At 36.1% G+C, this 20,410-nt stretch overlaps 2 protein-coding genes across 3 annotated transcripts; both read right to left on the bottom strand.

The window, feature by feature from the left end:
- Window positions 1–235: 235 nt before the first annotated feature.
- LOC115999848 (receptor-like protein 43) lies at window positions 236–3,451 on the bottom strand. 2 transcript variants are annotated; one of them, XM_031239781.1, is made up of 2 exons: window positions 2,155–3,451; window positions 236–2,082 (listed from the first exon to the last, which is right to left on the bottom strand). In XM_031239781.1, exons 1-2 carry the CDS (start codon window positions 3,368–3,370, stop codon window positions 452–454), a joined length of 2,847 nt encoding a protein of 948 aa, XP_031095641.1. In that variant the 5' UTR covers window positions 3,371–3,451; the 3' UTR covers window positions 236–451. The 2 variants fall into 2 exon arrangements, with proteins under 2 accessions (XP_031095641.1, XP_031095642.1); XM_031239782.1 differs by having other exon boundaries at window positions 236–2,706; window positions 3,097–3,451.
- A 1,965-nt stretch (window positions 3,452–5,416) lies between these two features.
- LOC115999279 (multisubstrate pseudouridine synthase 7) lies at window positions 5,417–19,965 on the bottom strand. Its single transcript, XM_031239135.1, has 20 exons — window positions 19,754–19,965; window positions 19,137–19,215; window positions 18,829–19,026; window positions 18,518–18,732; window positions 17,809–17,881; window positions 17,537–17,593; window positions 15,877–15,956; window positions 15,731–15,793; window positions 15,431–15,518; window positions 14,596–14,698; window positions 14,287–14,390; window positions 14,081–14,154; window positions 9,275–9,339; window positions 8,970–9,139; window positions 8,003–8,070; window positions 7,841–7,901; window positions 7,465–7,502; window positions 6,894–6,962; window positions 6,414–6,780; window positions 5,417–6,004 (listed from the first exon to the last, which is right to left on the bottom strand). Exons 1-20 carry the CDS (start codon window positions 19,963–19,965, stop codon window positions 5,975–5,977), a joined length of 2,214 nt encoding a protein of 737 aa, XP_031094995.1. The 3' UTR covers window positions 5,417–5,974.
- Between the last annotated feature and the right edge of the window lie 445 nt (window positions 19,966–20,410).

Below are 20,410 nucleotides of genomic sequence, written 5' to 3'. Positions count from 1 at the left end.
GCGAAGAGGAAAATGTTCCAAGTATTGTGAGTTTTGATCGTGAAATGTAACCTATGCATTTCAATTTTGAACAAATTCATCAAAAGCATGGTGTCCAACCACGACGGAGAGACAAAACTCCAATGCGAGACTGTTATCATACCGACTTTTCCTTTCGCCAAGGTTACAACAAGCATGAAGAATTTACTCCTCGATATAGCCCAACTAAAAATGTTTTAGCGATTGGTATAACTTAGAGACGAAAATTGAGTACGACATATTTAAAAAAAAATTATCACATCAATTATAGTTTAGGGACAAAAAGTTAACATGACTAATAAATATAAATGAATTTTACCATTACCCTACAGTACCAATGGTAATTTACACGCAAATATCCAACTTTTTAAATCTGCATAATTTTATCTCTCTTCCTTGTTTTTTTGCACAAAAAAGTCATCACCCCTTGTTCTCATGCAGTAAACCACTTCACGTTTACACGTCGATATCCAACTATAAATCCAATTAGAAAACTGGATCCAAACCCTATAAGAACACTCTCCCAAGAAAATCCATTGAGGAATCTTGAATCCTCCTCTTCTCCTGTTCCCTTTTCCGCCACTCTTCCATCTTCTCCTTCACACTGCACTCTCATCGGGAATCCGCATAGCCCTTTGTTCCCCAAATACGAGTCGTTTCCGAATGTATCAAATTGTCCACTTCGCGGTATCTTCCCAAGAAGATGATTATAAGAGAGGTTCAAAACTCCAAGAAATGTGAGCTTCGGCATTTGCCCAGGAATCTCCCCACTCAATTGGTTCCAAGACAGGTCTAAAGATTCAAGCAGAGAAAGATCAGCAATCGTGGGTGGAATCTTACCGGTTAATTGGTTATGAGACAGGTTGAGCAGCCTAAGAGAATCTAGTCTTATGATACTAGGAATCTTTCCTTGGAACATGTTGCTTGATAAATCAATGGTGGTGTAAAGATTCAGGATTCTTTTCACCGAAATTTCTTGTCTTTTCACCACCAGCGTTACAGAGGTTTCGTATGAATAAGCTGAGCTTCCAGGGTATGTTGCTGATAAGCCATTTGTGATGCCATTTGCAATGGCAGTGAAATGCTGCAAATAATATGTTGGCAAATGGCCACTCAAGTGATTGCTGGAGAGATCGAAGATTCGTAACATGGGGAATGGAGAATTGGGGGTAGAGTTGCCAATAATGGGTCCTTGGAAATGATTAGATCTCAAGACTAGAACTATCAGGTTTGGAAGAGAATCCAACCAGGTGGGGAATGAATCACTGAGGTTGTTGTTTCCAACATCTAGGATTTCTAGCATCCTACAGTTGATGAGGGTACGAGGTAAAGGCCCTTCCAATTGGTTCTGGTTTAACTGGAGTGTCTGCAGAATATTCCCCTCTGCAATTTGTGCAGGAATGTGTCCATGGAGCCGATTCGTCCCGAGGTTTAGTACTGACATCTTTGTGCTTAGATTCCCCAGGCATGGCGGGATTGCGCCGCTCAAAGAATTTCGAGAGAGATCAAGAATTTCAACCAGGACTAACCTGCAAAACCCCTCAGGAATACCTCCTTCAAACTGGTTCACTGCAAGGTTCAAATATGTCAAATGGTTTAAGTTGCCAATGCAGCTCGGGATTCCCCCGCTGAAGCTGTTGTTCGAGAGGTCTAGAAACCCGAGGCGTTGGGCACTGCAAAGGGTTTCCGGAATTCCGCCCTGAAAGTGATTATTCCCTAGATCCAGTGCATGCAATTCACTGCTAAAGTATCCCAAACAGTCTGGAAACACTGCTTCCAGGTTGTTGCTGTGCAAAGAAAGAGTTTGGAGCAAAGTGGCATTGCAAATCATTGATAAATCCTTAGGCCCTTGAAGCATGTTAGAGCCTAGGGAGAGAGAAGCCAGTGATGTTAAGTATCCTATTCCCCATGGGATTGTTCCATTAAGATTGTTGAAGGAAAGCTCCAGCTGAGAAAGCTCTGTCAAATTTCCAATGGTTGGAGGTATTGGACCAGAGAGGTGGTTTTCTGACAGGTCAAGATTATATAAGTTTCTCAAATTTCCAATCTTCGACGGGATCAAGCCTGAAAGATTATTTCTGTTCAGCAGAAGGAAATTAAGTTTCGACAGCAAACCAATTTCAGAGGGAATTCTACCTGAATTGTTCTGAAGCTGCAATTCAATTAACTGTGTCCAGTTACCAATGAGATGTGGGGATAGTTCTCCCGAAAGCTCATTATCAGACAAGCGTAACGCGACTAGCTTGGTTAACTTGGACATAGTGGAAGGGATTTCACTAGCTAAGGAGTTATGGTCCAGACACAAGTACTCAAGCTTTGTGCATAGCCCAAGTTCAGAAGGAATCCCAGAATTAAGTTGATTTTTTGATAGGTCTAGGCTGTGAAGATCTTTTAGGTGGCCTATAGAAGATGGGATGTTTCCATGGAATGAATTCTCATGGAGCTGGAGTACCTGAAGGCTTTCCATGGATCCAATTTCAACAGGAATCCGGGACGAAATATTGTTCTGTCCGAGGCGAAGGTCTTTCAACTTGGACAGCTTGGTGAGACTCGTAGGGAAAGCACCCCAGAACAAGTTTCTGGTGAGATTAAGGTACTCCAGTTTTTCCAGAATGGAGAATACAGATTCTGGGATTTGGGCTGTGAAACTATTCTGTGACAGATCAAGGTAAACTAGATTTGGGCAACCTGAAATGAAAGACAGTGGGAATTCCAGAGTCAGATCATTGTTACTAAGCTGAAGATGTGTCAATAAGGGCATGCCCCGGAACTTAGACCAATCCGGACTAACCAGGAAATTATCCCGGAGATCCAACACGAGCAACTTCTGAAGATTACTAATTTGAAATGGAATAGCAGCATTCAGGGAATTGGCATTGAGGTTCAGGTACCGAAGCTCCATCAACTGCCCAATCTCAATAGGGATCGCCCCGGTGAACATGTTACTGCTCAAATCAAGAACCGAGAGCTTAAGGAGGCTGCCAACAGCAGAAGGTATCGGCCCCGTGAAATAGTTCTTGCTTAGATCGAGGCAGGTAAGGTTAGACAGGGCGGCTAAATCAAGCCCAACAAGCGTACCTGCAATGCTTTCCCCGGGCAGATTAAGCTGAGAGATGGTTCCAGCAAAGTTGCAGACAATCCCCTTCCAAGTACAGATGCTTTGGCTAGTCTTCATGGACCAGGAATCCAGGATGGAAGTAGAGAGGGTGTTCTTCCAAGAAACAAGTGTTTCTGCTGCTCTCTGGTTTGCATGCTGTGTAGTCTGGCTTAGAAGTAAAGCATAAATAAAGATGTGGATGAGAAGATGAAGAATTGAGGTTGTCATTCTGAGATTTGGTTTCCTGACAACCATATTGTGTAATTCTTACAGGAAAATTGGGATTTAATCAGGAATAATGGGAGTTATAAGTAAGAAAACAGATGCAAAATGTTGACTAGTTCTCTGAATATAAGCTGCTGCATCCAAGAGTCCAAGTCTCCTTTGACAACTTGGGGAATTGTCCACAGCATATGTATGCAAGTGTGCATGAATTGATAAAGACATACTTTATACACACCTATGATGAACAATTACTAGAAAAGTATTACACTGTTGGTGGCAGGTAATTGACCATTTTAAAAAGTTTAGGGGCCTAATTGACTCTTGGTGTATAGGGTGTATTTGACCCTTTTTCCTGAAAATGGACATATCACCAGTAAAGGAGCCAGTCTTGTCGAGATGAAAGATTTGTTGGAGGAACTAATTATATACTGAAAAATTGATCGTTGCTATCAAACTTTTCAACATGTAATGTTTTCCTTCAATTATAAGTTTAAGATTATTATAATAATATTAGGGTATTAAGTTATTTGCTGCAACACTTTGGTTGGGTCTGTATTATAATGAGTTTGATCAGGGTAACTTAAAAATATACAAATACCTATATTGATAGGATATGTATATTAAAAGTTAACAACTTAAACGTCATTTAGAGTACTCAGAGAGTGTGAAAAATATCATAAAAATACTTTTCTGTTTGCAATTTTATAACCTAAGGTGCATCATTTTAACATTTAAGATGCGTCAGTTATGCATTTACGGTGCGTCATTTTAACATTTAAGGTACATGATTTTACAACTTAAAGTGCGTCTTTGTAACACTTAAAGTGTATCATTTTAAAAACTGAAGGTGAGCAATGTTAAGACTTAAGGTATACCATTTTAACTCTTAAGGTTCGTCATTATAACATTTAAAGTGCATCTTTGTAACACTTAGGTGCACCATTTTTACACTTTGTTCTTCCTTTCAGGACGTCCGTTTTTAAAAAAAAAAAATCATTAATTTGAGCCGTTGATCTAGATTTGATCAATGGCTTAAATCTCACCGCATGTTCGCACCAGGGAGATTCTTCGCATCGGATCTCATCCCTATATATGATTTGTATCAAATAAGAACTTACTCACAAGAGAGAATTATACCCAACTAAAGCCATACATATGAAAAGACCTAACAACTTTAAAGCAAAAGAGAAAAATGCAATGAAATTCTCATAAATAACATAAACTTTAAGTGCTAATAACACTATAAAGGGCATTTAGCAATACTATGGAGTCCATCCCACAATATGTACAGATACAATGTAATTTGTTTGTATAGTACACTTAGCAACAATATAGAGTATACCTATCAACAATATAAATTGAACTTAATATATTACGAAGTATTAATTTCACCGAATGTGAAAGTTAATTGCACTTTAAAATTTTATGGTTTAGTTTATAAGTTTACCAGTTTTTAGTTTTTACTATTTAAGAATACCCATATCTTACTTCACTCTACAATGTTAATTGCATTTTGAAGTATACATTATTTTCAAAAATACTACGTATTTTTTTTTTTTTATAATTGTTACCATATATACCATAGCATAATAATTTTAATTAGAATTAATCCCTCCAGATATCTCGTCTTTGGTGGTAATTTCTAAATTTAGTCCTAAATTATCGTTTTTACCGTTTAACATCTGAGATTATTATTACTTGGACACTTTTAGTCATTCTAATAACTTTTCTTATTTTTAATAAGGGACTAATTTTGAATTGTCACCAAAGATAGTCGGGTGGAATTAACTCATTTTAATTATGACACTAAATAACTAATAAACAAGTAATATTATACATAATTTAGGAAAAAAAAAAACACTTCCAAACATACACCTATGCTTTTAGTGTTTACACATTTACTCGCACTTCATATTCTACATTTTTTAAAATTGTCATTTCCCCTATCCCATTTCAATACCACCTAGGGTCAAATAATACCAGGTTCAAACAAACTGAAAGTATCCACAACCGAACTAACCAAAAAACACACATACACAACCATAACCTAACTGAACTAGACAACTAAAGATGAAATAGGGTCCAACAAGATTACTAGATTAGAACTGAACCAGAACACTAAACATTTGGCAAATGACATGTTGGCACATTGACAACAAACATAACTAGTTGGCATGTTGAGTGTTTACTAGAACGACATGGAAGCACAACTAGTTGGCACATTTTTCTCCATGAATTATTCAAAATGCCGATCAACGTTTAAATGGTTAACAGTATTTTTTACCATTTGAAGGCAATACATACCTCACTTGCGCTCTGTGTATGCAGATGTGAGAATACAGAGAAAAGAGCAAAATGCAACTATGGACTAATCATGACAATCAAGGACATGCCATCTTTTTCTAGAATATGTATTAGCATTAAAATCAAAAGATCTATGATATCAAGAAACATCACTACCATTAGCCCTCAAGGACAAGCCATCTTTGTTGTCACACCTTTTCCAAGTGTTAGTTCTCTCTGACAATGTGTATCTAGGAAAGTAGAGATACAATACCTTTGTCACCTGATAGCCAAAAAAACGGATGTAGAACATCTTAAAGCCAATGGTTTCGCAGAAGTATGTGCATTTGGTTACTCGTTTAAGGACTTGTGATATGCAACCTGCAGAAGAAAACAAATTACTATGGAACCATACATGAAATAAAATACATGAAACGCAGTACTGACTAGAACTTTCTTTCATGTTCACAGACAAATTAGCAACTAGCCAGCTATCTGAATACCAAGTGGCAGGATTTAAACACAAACTTTGTTAAAGAAAGCATTTATATATATATATTTTTTATGTTTTTACGTATCTTTGTTCAACCACCACAAGTAAATAACATTGTGATCACAAGCTTAGTTTATTCTTTTCCTTTGGTAGGTACGGAGAGGGTAAGTTCGTACAAGAGTTGTGTCACATCATAGTACGGAGAAAGACTAATATCTTCTGACTACTAGATTCCAATTTCAAACCAAAATTAAAACAAGATCTTCAGAGAGCTAAGTAGTTTAAATGAATACGTACAGAAGTAGATGTTTTCAGCAGCTCCCTCACAGCCATAGTTGCATAGCAAGATGCAGGCAGAGTAAAAGTCATTTTGAGAGCCATTTGGTTTTCCTGAGCACTAGAACCATCCAAACATTCCTCTGGTTGTGACACTGTTTTGATCTTAATTTCATCCATGCGTTCAGGTTCTGGACCTAGTTCCTGGTCATTATTGTTCTCAGCTTCAATGTTCTTTGACTCAGTCCTAATACCAATTGGAAGTTCATCATCCTTGTCTTTTGCTGATCCCGAATCTCTGACCTGGCTACTCGTTACTGTCTTGGAAATAATGTCCCAATCTGTTTCGGCAAGAGATTGTGTACCATCACTATAAGCAATCAATTCCCTGCAAGGGTGATAGATAAGTCAACAGATAAATACAGATGTAAAGTTCAAGAAACATTTTAATGATTACAACTAATTATTGAAGCTGGTAATGTGCAGGAGAAGCAATCCTACCATTCAAAGTCCTTTGGCTTTTGGAAAACACGTCTATAACTACCAGTCATATTGGTTATTGAAAACTCCCTGCAGAAAGTAGTTATACCATTCAAAACAATTTACAGAATTAGAAAAACTGGATACCCACAGAACACAAGAAATGAAAGCTGCATAGCAAGGAAAGTTGTATGCTCTCCCTTAACATGGTGAAAAGGCTTCTGGGAGAGTGTAGAGCAAGTGCTTTTCCAACTCTATTTAAATAACAAATTTATGATAAATGGAAGGAGGAAATGGTTGAAGAGTATATCAAAGCCTAGAAAATTCATAATGGGTATACTGTTGGAACAATTAATAAAATGTGCTTCATATTGTAAAGTTCACCAGACACAGTATGTACGTGCATGACAGTTTTCTACTCCAGTTTATTGCAATATAATATATATATATACATACATACATACATATATATATATACAGATATATATATATATATATATATATATATATATATATATATATAGCTGGAAAAAAAATGATGAGGCCTCAGAAGGCAGTTAAATAAGTTAAAAGAAGGCCTTCAGCTACTCACTTGACATTATGCATGCTCTCTGTCAATTTGACACCATCCTGTCGAGGAAGGAAGACTAAATTTCAGGAGCAAACAAGACTGAAGAATAATCAGGCATTAAAGCATCCTATAGTGGATGTGCAGATAAATCTGTGCTCGGTGATATCTGAATAGTTTGCATGTATTCTGATTTATCTTTTCTATCCCTTTATGTTTCTTATTTTAGTAGACAGCAATAGAATAATATGAAGAATTCATCAGTTGGTAGGGCTCGGTGTTATCTGACTAGATAAATCTGTGCAAGGAATTTAGGAGTGTAGGCCATTCTCTTCACTAGAGGATAATAACAGTTAATTAAATAACATTAATTTGCCAGGCAATTCCAATGAGACTAGACCTTTTCTGCTAAGTCATGGTATATTTTTGCAATGTCATTAGATGGATAAATTACTCTTGACCTGCAATAAGAAAAGAATAAAAAAATCAAATGCAAGCTATGTAACATTACAACATAAACAAAAAAACAAAACCATGTAAAGGTTTAATTCTTTATCCTTACCCTGGCAATGGAAGGACAACATCATCAATTGTATAAGTTCCAGATCTTATATCTTCTTCATTTACAGCCTGTCCAAACATAGTTACTGTCTCATTATCTTGATTTTAATAAAATAGATAATGCTACTCGATCATATAAATGGATGTAAGATCATGGACAGACAGAGAACCCTTTTGAATTCAGTCACTAACACAATTATTCCCTTACCCCCTCAAAATCTCCCCCTTATATTAATAGTTTTTGATGATTCAAGGTTTTATGGAAGTATTATAAAAACACACCAGTTCTTTAAAGAGAGCTTAGGTACTTGTAAAGCGTAGCAAGTACCCTTAATATTAGTGGAGCATTAGTGAGTTTATGTTGTTTCCTCTATATCATATTGGTTATTGGAAAGAGAATAAGGAAAACATATAGAAAATTGTAGACTCTAAGAGAGATCCCTTGGAGAAGAAGGGTAAAAATACCAAGTTTGATAGCATACATAAAAACCTCTACCATTGAATCACTATTCACTAGCCACTTGCAAACAGCATGGTTGATAGCATATAAGGAATGAGTGAAAGACTGATGAACCACTATCACTAGCTACTTGACTTCTGTTCGGGTGGGGAAATTTCATTGGTTCAGTTAGTTTGGGCCTATCCATCAAAATAAAAGATACTCTTTGTACAGACTACAGAGCATGAAAACTTCTTGAGAATCTCCAAAAAAATACACATTCCTACATGAATTTTGTAACTGCAACCAACTGGCCACTGCCCATCTTTTTTCTACCACATCCATAAATCATGGACCCTCAATATAAATCTGACCCTTTCAGAGAGCACAATATTAAATTCATTTAGGCATTGTTGAGATATTTGCTGCACAATAAGATAGAATTTCAGGCTATGCTAAATACCTTTTTATTTAGAAGTGCTTTCATGGAATACCAGTTACAGAAAGTTAAATGGTGGTAGTAATCTACCTTAACTGAAATATTTCTTTCTTCAGGAACATCAGTTTCAGAAATCTCATCTGGATTAATGCTATCATTTGTGTCATTGCCACTACCATCTTCACATTCCAGATAAGTTTCCTTCTCAGTACATGGTTCTTTGCAATACACCAAATCTCCCACTACAACTTGGTCAAATCCTACACAAGGGAAAATGAAAACCACCACAGAACAAACCAAGTGACTCCCAACTAGCCAGGTGACAAGAGATCAACATGACATATGAACACACAGAAAGTAGCTAGAAATGTAGTATAGACCAGTTGGCCATGTACCATGCTTTTGCACTCTGAAGCTCGCTGCATTATTCCATAGATAACTTTGATAACTATGTACATACCTGCGGTGCAGATTGCAGAATTAGTTCCCATTTAAATGCAAGGTCTTAATCAGAAGTTTTTCATACACTTAAAAATAAAATAACTATTGCACTTGATCTGAAAGACATCTTACTCTGCAGGAAACTTTAGTTTTTGTGCAGCATGTCTTTTGTAATCTTTTAGAGTAATATGGAATTATCCCTTTCTATAAGTATGATTGAAAATCTCTCTATATTCAAACCACTTGTTCTTTTCTTTTGTTCTTTTTGTGTGTGTGTGTGGAGAGAGGGAGAGGGGGGGGGATATGGAATCTAATGTGTATACTCTTTTACTCCAGAATCAACTTGTAATAGTCCAAAAGAAATTAATAGATACTGGTTTTCCACTCTATTTGTTGGATATTAAGAATGTCTTTCTTCACAAGAACCTCCTGAATGAGGTGTATATGGAGCAACCGCCAGGCTTTGTTGCTCAGGAGTCTGGCCTAGTCGCCTAGAATAGTTACCACAAGCTTGGTTTGAACAGATTTAGTTCAATGAATCAAGAGTTTGGTATGACAAACACCGAGGCAAATCACTATCGCCATTCAACAGTTAGAAGTTGCATTTACCCAGTGGTTTATGTGGACAGTATTGTTATCACAAGCAATTATCAGGCTGGTATCGATCAATTGAAAACACATTTCTTCAACTGATTTCAAAATAAAGATTGACAGTAGCAAAATTACTTCCTTAGCATTGAAGTTGCCCAGACCAAAGACGGTATGGCTATCTCAAAGAGGAAATATGCACTAGGCATTCTTGAGGAAGCCAATGTGGTTGATTGTAAACCTGTAAATACTTCTATGGATTGAAATGCTAAACTGTTTCCCCATCAAGGGGGGCCACTATCTAACCATAAACAATATTGGAGACTGATAGGAAACTGAGTAACCTCCCTATAGACTATAGCTTTACCATATATCCCCTTTGCCATCAGTGTGGTTAGTCAGTTTCTACAATCTCCTTGTGATAGTCATTAGGATGTCGTCATTTGTATTTTAAGGTAGATCAACAGAGCGCAAGGTCAAGCATTGTTATATATATCTAGATAAGGGTCATACTCAGGAAATTTGAAATTCTTAACACTGGTTGTGCAAGATCTCTGTTTGGCAAGCACTCTACTTCTAGATAATGTGTTCTAATTAGTGGTTATCCGACATCTATGAGTTAGAACAAAGATGTTGCAAGATCCTGTGCAGAAACTGAATATCAGGTAATGCCTTTGGAAGCATGTAGCTCATATGGTTGGAGCAGTGGGAGCACTTACTTCAAAACTCAAATATGGTGCAACATAAATGAAACTGAAATATATATATATATATATATATATATGTATGTATATGTGTGTCCGTGTGAGTTAAGAAAGATGAGAAGAATTTGTTGTATTACTCTGTTGTCTCAATAGAGGGACAAGATACTATCTAAGTATATATATAGACTCTGTTGAAAGCCTAGGCCTTCCTTTTAGGAATGGGCCCATTAGGTTAATATCTGTATAAATAGTAGATCTTGTACCGTTCTTTACACAGAATACAAGAATCCCCTTTTTTCTTTCACATCATTGAACATGGTATCAGAGCCTAAAAACCCGTAAAACAAAATCCCTTTATTCTGCCATCGTCGCAACAACTGTTCTTCCTTGTTCCAACGTGTCTAGTGGTTTTTCTCCCAATCTTTGACCACTGGACGTCTTGGAACCTTGTCGCGAGCCTACGCCTGAAAACCCATCGCCAGCTACCGGCACACACGTCCTCACGTGCCGCCTTCGCCGTCGGGATTGCTTTCGATTTTCCAACCAAATCTCCTACTCCATATCTCTATTCAAGGTGTCGTTCCTTCCCTTGGACTCGCCTTGAAGAGGCGCACCTAGAAGTGTGTTCGGATCCATCATCTATGCCGGTCACCACCGTAAGCCACTACAGCCATCACCGACCACCTCGTGAGATAGTGTTCTTTTCTTCTCCTGAATACTGTTATGGCCTCCTCATCTTCCACCACTTTCAACTCCTTTCCCGCCATTACCTGGATAAATTAATTGGTGGTGAAAAATATGCCTCTTGGGCTACGTCTATGAAACTCTAGTTCAAAGGCCAGTGTATATCCTCATCCGTACACAAAGGTTCAAGACATTAATTAAAGAAAATAAAGGCGAATGGAAGAAGGTAGATGCATTGTTGTGCAATATGCTATGGCAGTTGATTGATCCTAAACTCCATAACATCTATAAGGCGTATGAAACGTGTTATGATGTTTGGAATAAAGCCAAGTCCCTTTACACTAATGATACTCAACGGCTTTATCCTCTAATTTCCAATATGCTTAACTTTCGTGGTACAGTTGATATGGATATACCGGAATTCCTTGGCCGAATAGAAGCATTACAGCAAGAATATAACAATTTGATGCCTCATGAGAAGACTGCAGATAGTCATGTGAAGCAGTGTGACGAGTTCTTCTCATGAGGCATCAAATTGTTATATTCTTGTTGTAATGCTTCTATTCGGCCAAGGAATTCCGGTATATCCATATCAACTGTACCATGAAAGTTAAGCATATTCGAAATTAGTGAATAAAGTTATTGAGTATCATTAGTGTAAAGGGACTTGGCTTTATTCCAAACATCATAGCACGTTTCATACGCCTTGTAGATGTTATGGAGTTTGGAATCAATCGACTGCCATAGCATATTGCACAACAACACATCTACTTTCTCCCATTTGCCTTTATTCTCTTTAATAATGTCTTCAAGATGTATCCAGATGAGTAAGACACACTTTCGTCTTTGAACCAGAGTTTAATAGGCGTAGCCCAAGAGACAGTTTTAACCACCAATAAATTTATCCATGGTAATGGCAAAAAAGGAGGTGAAAGTCGAGGTAGACGAAGTCAGAACAATATTCAGGAAAAGACAAAAAACTACCTCACGAGGTGGTCAGCGAAAGCTAGCGTCGATGGAGGATTCAAACATACTTCAACGGCACCTCTTCAAGGTGAGTCCAAGGGAAGCAACGGCAACTCGTGAGGGCGCGTGCAACTGAGATCGGTGATGAGTCTTCAAGTGTAGGCTCACAACGAGGTTTTGAGAGGTCCAATGGTGAAAGATTGGGAAGAAAACCACCAAACACATCGGAACAAGAAATCCACAATCGTGGTGGAAGAAAGGGATTGCTAGGGTTTTTTAAGATCTAATACCATGTTAGATGATGTGAAAGAATAAAAGGGATTCATCATATTGTCTCAATAGAACTGTAGAACTACACAGAGATCTACTACTTATACAAGTATTAATCTAATGGGCACATTCCCACAAGGAAGGCCTAGGGTTTCAACAAACTATTTATTAGTTTCTAAATAACTATTTAATAGTTTCTTAATATATTAAACTATGTAATGTAATTATAATAAAATAAGACTTCTTAAATAATCATGGCCCCGACATATATCATAATCCCGTCAGAGGTGCTCACACACGGCGATGCATGAAAACAGAGGTCCAATGACAGTGGCGACGGGTGACGAGGCAAACGATGGGGCTTGCTAGATCAAGTTCACCGAAGACTTTAGAAGGGATAGGTAATACTAATTTGACAAAAAAAATCTTACCAATAGTAAGTAATTTGAGAAAAAAATTAAAAATAAATAAATAAAAATTGAATGAAAAGTAACTCTTATTATTCATGTGGAAAAGAAATTCTTATCTTACTCTTATGCTCTGATACTATGTTATGAAAGATGAGAAGAATCTGTCGTATTACTCTCGTCTCAATGGAGAGGCAACAAACAAACAAACAAACACACACACACACACACACACACACACACACACATATAACTCAAAAGACACAATCCTATAGATACAACTCTACAAACATCCTACAGACACAACTCTACAGACATTCTATAGACACGACTTTTGTGTTCTAACAAGTGTTATTTGACATCTATGAGTAAAAACAAAGATATTGCAACATCTTGTGCAAAAACGGAATATCAGGTAATGCCTCTGGAAGCATGTGGCACATATGGTTGGAGCAGTGGGAGCACGTACTTCAAAACTCAAATATGGTGCAGCAACATAAATGAAACTGAAAGAAACAGAGTGCATTGCCTAAAATCCAGTCTTTCATGAGATGACCGAGCACATAGAAGTTGATAGTCTCAAAGATAAGATCTAATCTAGACACATTGCTACAAGTTTTGTCAATTAAGCTTAATCAACTAAGAGAAGAGATATTCTTGCCAAAACTCTTAGGGGTCCTTGCATTGATGCATTTATTATACGTGTGACAAGCTTAGTATATAAGATTTATATGCTCAACTTAATGGGGAGAGTTAAAATATAGAAAACCCTAATGTAGCCCTCATTTGTACAAGCCCATTGTATAGCCCATTTACCATAAATACATTGTAAATATTACTATACAAGGAAACTTATGAAAGCCTAGCTTCCGTAACCTTCTCTTCTGAATAATGTGTTTTCTCTTGTCTCTAAATTTACAAGTTTAAAGGGCATGACAGATTCTTTCTGCTTTGATGGATTCTCTTTTTGGTCCTCATGTTCTTTTTCAGTGTCTAAGGTTAGAAAAAATGACTTTTTAGCATTTCTCCCTTTGTTAAAAAATGATTTCCTAGCAAGTATTTTGGGAGAAAAACTATCAAAATGTGCAACTTACATCATTTGAAAAGCTGGAGAAAAATAACAGTTTCAGTGGTAACTTACATCATTCGAAGGGTCCTAGGTATACCCTTAAGAGCTTGTAAGTAGTTCTGTTGGTTTTTCTTTAAGCATTGCAACTGGGAAATGTTGAAAGCAAATATTAAACACAAGTTAAGAAAAAGATTCATTTTATGCATATGGACAGACTTGTGCTAATATTAGCTAGAGGAATCAAAATCGAAATATTTAGGATGTAGGTTACAACTTACAATAGCCCTTTCAGCTACCAAATGGCGAGGTAATTGCATCAAAGTCCCATCAATATCACCACTCTCCTTGTAATATTCCCTTACTCTGCTTATGGGATTCTTCTGTATTCAAGATTAAGTTGAGAAGAACATATCTTTATTGAAAAGTATTAAAGTGCATGCAGTAATTTACAACTAGCAGGAGATACATAATACAAAATAATAAATTGGAATTGGGGTAATTTTCTTAAGTTTTTTTCATTCTATGCTTTATTTTATTTGGTAAGGTCAAAGAGGAATGCTATATGATAGAAAAATGTAGAAGGATATCCCCTTCTCTTGGATCAAGAATCATGTTGACAGCTGCTTTCCACTCTCCACGCAGTAGTGTAGCTCCAATGAGATATGTTGGCACTGAACCGCTTCCAAATCGCTAAATCCATTTTCATATAATAACTAAGTTAGAATTAATAAAACTGAAACAATCATAGCACATTAGTAAACTTTAATTCAGTGTTCCAAAAATTGGAAATAATATAAATATTTAACAAGCCTTTTAAAAACAAAATGAGAAGTAATGAAAATGCAAATTTGGTACAACCAGCAATACATCCAATAAAAAGTTAAACTATTAACTGCTTGAATTTTCCTGATCTAAATTTAGACAATAAACGGGTAATGAATATTATTTGAAGAATATGAATATCTACTCTTATAGGCCATCATATAATGCAATTATATGAATTAAGATGAATTAATTAACACACAACTCAAATTGACGAAAACATTGGCGGTCAATGTTTCAACAAGGCAAGAATAGCAATCATCTTATTTCAAGATTACTGCTCTTCACACTACATCAAGCAGACTAATATAGCAAATATATCAAATATACAAAAAAGTCCAAGCAAAACTATAGCAGACTTTAGATGTACAGAAGCATTTACAAAAGATAAAGATTTAACATCAGCAAAATTTGTATATCTTGTAAAAAATATGCGACTACAACATGACATTTAGTATAACCATGAAGTGATATGAGAAACTACTGGAAGATAAAGAAAGCAGCATGCAGTAGGAACAGTTGCCCACTTGCCCCTCATTTTAAATAAGGGAGGGCTGGTACATATTGATTAAAAAGATACAAGAACAAAAATCAGAGTACCTGCAGACCAAAGTAATTAATAAAACCATTCTTTCCCAGTGAAATAACAGAGGCTTTTATAATATCATCTGATTCTGCAACAATCCCCCTGCACATAGAGAGAACTTCAATTGTACACGCATATAATGATGTCATAGAATAAAGTAACTCTACGAGTATTTGACCATTCAATACCGTTCATGCAAAACCCATATATAGATCTCAATTGTACATCACATAAGATGTCATATAATAAAGCACATATACAAGGCAATATTTACATGAACATAGGAAACATACAGAAGTTCAATTTAATCATACCTCAATGTTATTGTGAATTGGTTCCCAAAAAGCTGCCCAAGCTGAAGCCCTTCGTTAACATGGCTGTCATTTCAATACCAGCTGTCACAGTTGCAGACATAAATGATCTTTTATTGACTACACCATAAAAATGACATTGATCTCACCAAAAGTCACCAACTTTGATTCCAATCAATCTTTCATTGAGAGCTGCCAATTTGTTTGCCCGTTGCTTGAAAACAGTCACCTAAGTGCATGAAACAAACTACACAGATATAGATGCATATAACAAATAAGCAGGGGGGTTTTATGCAGCAAGTAAATGAACAGGCTTGTTGTCCAATGCCGTTTGTGATTCAGCACATATAAGTTTTAATTTACATCACCTTATGGCTTTATGCAACCAAAAATATTGTTTAATAACACATACAAAGTAGCAAGTAGTCTCCTATCTTCTCTCTCTCTCTCTCTCTATACTTTATTTGCAATAAAGCATGGTTGAAAAAGCGCCTAGCACCTAGGACGCCTAGGCGGGAATTATAGCGCCTAGGCGCCCATGTATTTTTTTTTTTTTTTTGTATTTTTTTTTAAAAAAATTGTATATATATTTTTAAATTTTTAAGACTTGATAATTATAAATTATTAATACTTTAATAGTTTAATACTAAAATATTAAATATTAACCTAAAAACACCTAGAGTTTGAACAATTTAGAGTTATCTCGCTCAAAACAATGTCGTTTTAAGTGAAATAACCCATTTTAAAAAGATGGGAACAATAGTTATTCAGCCAACTAGGAGACCTAGCCGGTGCCTAGGCGGCCTAGTCGGTGCCTGGGAAGCCTAGGCGGCGCTTAAACGGCCTATTCAGCCGCCTAGCCGGCCAGCCGCCTATACCACCGATTATGGTGATACGCTAGGAGGCCGGCTAGCGCCTAGGCAGTGATTAATCAGTGTCTAGGCGGGATTTTTGCAACAGTGCAATAAAGAGTGGCTTGGGGGTAAGGACACAGCTCATAAGGTGTGGAGCCTACCACTTGAAATCAGACAAGAAATGTCTTGTTTTTATAATTAGAAGTGAGAAAGTGGTCCAGTTGGTTGAACTTTAGCTGAAAAGGAGAATTTTAGTTTACTTTGTTGCCATCAATCACTTGAGGCGTTGCAATTTTCTATTAAGTCCAGGATACACAGAAACATATATAAAAACATTTCTTATTCCAGGCTTAAATTATTATACATGGGCAAGGAAGTATTTACACCAAGTCACCAACCAAAACAAAGACATAGCTTCTAAACTCCTCCAACAATGGAGCATTTTGAAAAATAGATCTGTGAACAATCATTCACTTTGAGAAGGCTTTTTAAACTAGTTTATTTGATAATCATATATAATTGATAAAAGGAAATGATGAGGCTAAGTAAAAAGGGGGTGATTCCCACCTTTCTAATTCCTCCAAATTATGCAGGGAAGAGACAATGTAGCACTTATAGTTTGAGCTTTTCATATAATCATACCAACATGAAAGAAAAGACAAATATTTCAGCCTTATGTTTCTCCTTCCCCTTGGCAAAAAACAGCCAACTTCTTATAGAAAATGAAGGTATGCCAGCAACACAGTGTTAAGAACTCCTTGCTGTGCAGCACAAAATGGGATTTTTTTTCTTTTCATTATTGTTTGTTATCCTCATGTTAAAGTTACTTGTACTTACACTGCTTCACTCTCTGGGCTGTCCAGCATAATCATGAATGTTAGCGTAGAGATTCATATGGACAACAAAAACATAATGGTTCTGCTGACTGGAAACAAAACAGGAGCTAAAATATTACCCTTTGAGTTGAAATGGAGCGCTTATCTTTTGTACCGGCAAATCCAAAGGACCTAGGCTGCCATGCATAATATCATTGAACTTCACACAGTAATAAGGAATTGAAAAAGGTCAATCAAATAAACACAATTGCTCACAACATATATAACAAGATAAAAAGATTGTAGAATTTAATCCTTTTCTACATTCTTTGTAAGTTCAGTACATGAGGCATAGGAAAAGCTTGCAAATGAAAGACATGAGAGAAAAATATGGTAAATGCATGGCATATACCTGAACGCCAAGCATCTTGGCAATAAGACCCAGAGCCTCCTGAGTATCCTTGTTCTCCTTGTAAAGATGAAATCTGAAAATTTATCATCATGATTCCACTTAAAAAGACATGCTTTAAGGTTGGTGAAAGAATTATGTTCTGCTGGAGTACAGGGCAAGCCAATATTTAAACACCCTCTAGCCTACTTGATTTCATTGTCATTGGTTTAACCTTGACCATTTTCTGATTGAATCAGATTCAATTGTAATATGTGTAACTAGCAAGAAAAAAATGGTGAAATCTTCAAAGAGATCTGGTATTCTGGTAGCCCAATTTATGATGCGTATCTCGGAAATTGTTCTAGTTTGTTTTTTTAACTCATATCCTTCTACCCCCATTAGATCATAGTAATCTTCACAGATACTGAGTTTAAATAAATTAACTCATCCAGCCACCAATTAATTCATAACTATAACTAGTGAGCAGTGGAAATTTTGGCAAAAAAAAAAAAAAAGCTTTTCAGTTTCTTGGCCGTTATGGCACATCATAAAACTAAAATCATAAGGAATAAGATTAATCATTCAATTTGGGGACCCAGGGCTTGGTAATGAATTAAAATCACAGATAGTAAAGGGTTTCAGACTGAATTAAACTTAATTATTCCATGTGAAAATCCATCTTAAGAGGAAAATATAGCCTAAGCAGTATGAAATAGGGAGAGAACTTTACCTCAGAAACTTGCCAAGATCTTGTGGCCAATGATCTGAACCTCTACTATCATAGGGTTTATCACCACGTTCTTTCCTTTTCCTGGAATTTCTACCCCTTCCACTATTTCCGCCAACATTCAATCTAACACGAACACACTTTGAGGAATCCTCTGGTCCATCAACAGTGTCCGTAACAAGCAATTTCAACCTTTCCTTGAAAAAATTATGAATCTCCTGAAATGCAATCATATATTAGTAATAAAGTATGTATGCAAAATGAAATAGGTATAAAAGAAATGAAAACAAGGCTACTGATCGATCAAAACTAACCGTTCGATGGGATTTATTAGAGCTTGGTGAAAGAATTATGTATTCATCACTGACATCAACACCAGAACTAATTTTGTCTATAAAATCTTTAAGCTTGTCAGCATCAGAGTCTCCAGCAAGAGATCTGAAAGATTCTACTTCAGTTGCATAACTTTTATCAGGCTGATCAGTTACCTTTACCTCCTTTTCTTCAAGGATCTGGGAAGCATAAAGTTACAGCTTTTGCTATCAGGTAATTCACAGATGATGAAATAAATCATTTAGTTTTCATTATATACAACGAAAACATAGATCATGTAAAATCTCACCTCAAGTGGAGCATCCAATGAAGTTAAATGAACAACATTGCCATCCAAATCAACTTCATTTACAATGAAGTCTGAATACCTGCAAGCAAAATTAAAAGAAACATACAAATAAGGGTAAAGGTATATCTTTCACTTTCGCAAATACTCAAATTCCATTTACAAATACATAAAGAATGTGTAAAGGAAATCAGTATGGTTTAATGAAACTGTACAAACAAGGTGAAAGGCAATATCCCATTTCCAGCAACCAAAGCAACTAAAAATCAGTTGAAAATACTAGAGTAAGAACAAAAAAAGCTGCCCATGGGCAGGAAAAGAAAATTGGAATATTGGAAGTCTTCATCCGGTTTTCCAGAACAGAACACCAAATAGTAAATAACTCATCAAAAAATCAATAAATAGATTAATCTTTTATCAATTATACTACCAGAAGTTCAAAGGCAAATATTCAATTATTACACCCTCTACAGGAGATTCAGCTTGACTCTTAATTTTACACAGATAAAATGAATCATTCACCTGCAGCCAGCCTTATCAATGCACGTATAGAAATATATACAATACAAACGCACATGAACATCTATATATATATGAGAGATATTTGCAGAGAAATAGACCTTTGTTTGAGGATTCCGCGGAAGCCAGGAAGGTGAGAAATGTAGCAGGAAATACCTACATCCGACTCGTCCATAGGATTCATGACTTCTGCTGAGAATGCTGCTGGTGGAGAAGGGTAGTTGTAGGGTTTTAGGGCTGACAAGCGGTTTCTTTTGCAGGGTTTTACAATCTGCTGAATTCGCGTCAGTCTACGGCATAAAACTTTCAGCATTAGACTGAAAGTTGTGTTTTTACCAGGTTCAATTTGGCAAATTATATAATACACTATGGCTATGTTTGGCAAATCTAGTTGAAAAGTAATTGAAAGCTGAAAATTGAAAAGCTATAAGCTCGAAACTGATAGAAAGACTAAAAATGACATCTTCATATAATTTAAATAATTTTAAATTTAAATAGGTTTGTTTATATATTAAAATATAAATAATGAAATCAATATATTTAAATAAAATATAAAGTAAGAACATATATTTCAAAATATATAAAGTAAAACAAAATGTTTATAATTCATAAGATTATTTCATACAAAAATTAATGTTCAAACACAAATGTCAAACTGAAATTGCAACCAAACATAATGAAAAGAAAATATCAAAAGGGTTTTAGTTGGGAGGGTTAAAGGATGTCATTTATTTAAAAAAAATAAGGATAAAGATGGA

Source organism: Ipomoea triloba, chromosome 12, assembly GCF_003576645.1.
Source record: "Ipomoea triloba cultivar NCNSP0323 chromosome 12, ASM357664v1".
Taxonomy (NCBI): domain Eukaryota; kingdom Viridiplantae; phylum Streptophyta; class Magnoliopsida; order Solanales; family Convolvulaceae; genus Ipomoea; species Ipomoea triloba.
This window is presented reverse-complemented; position numbering and strand designations above follow the sequence as displayed.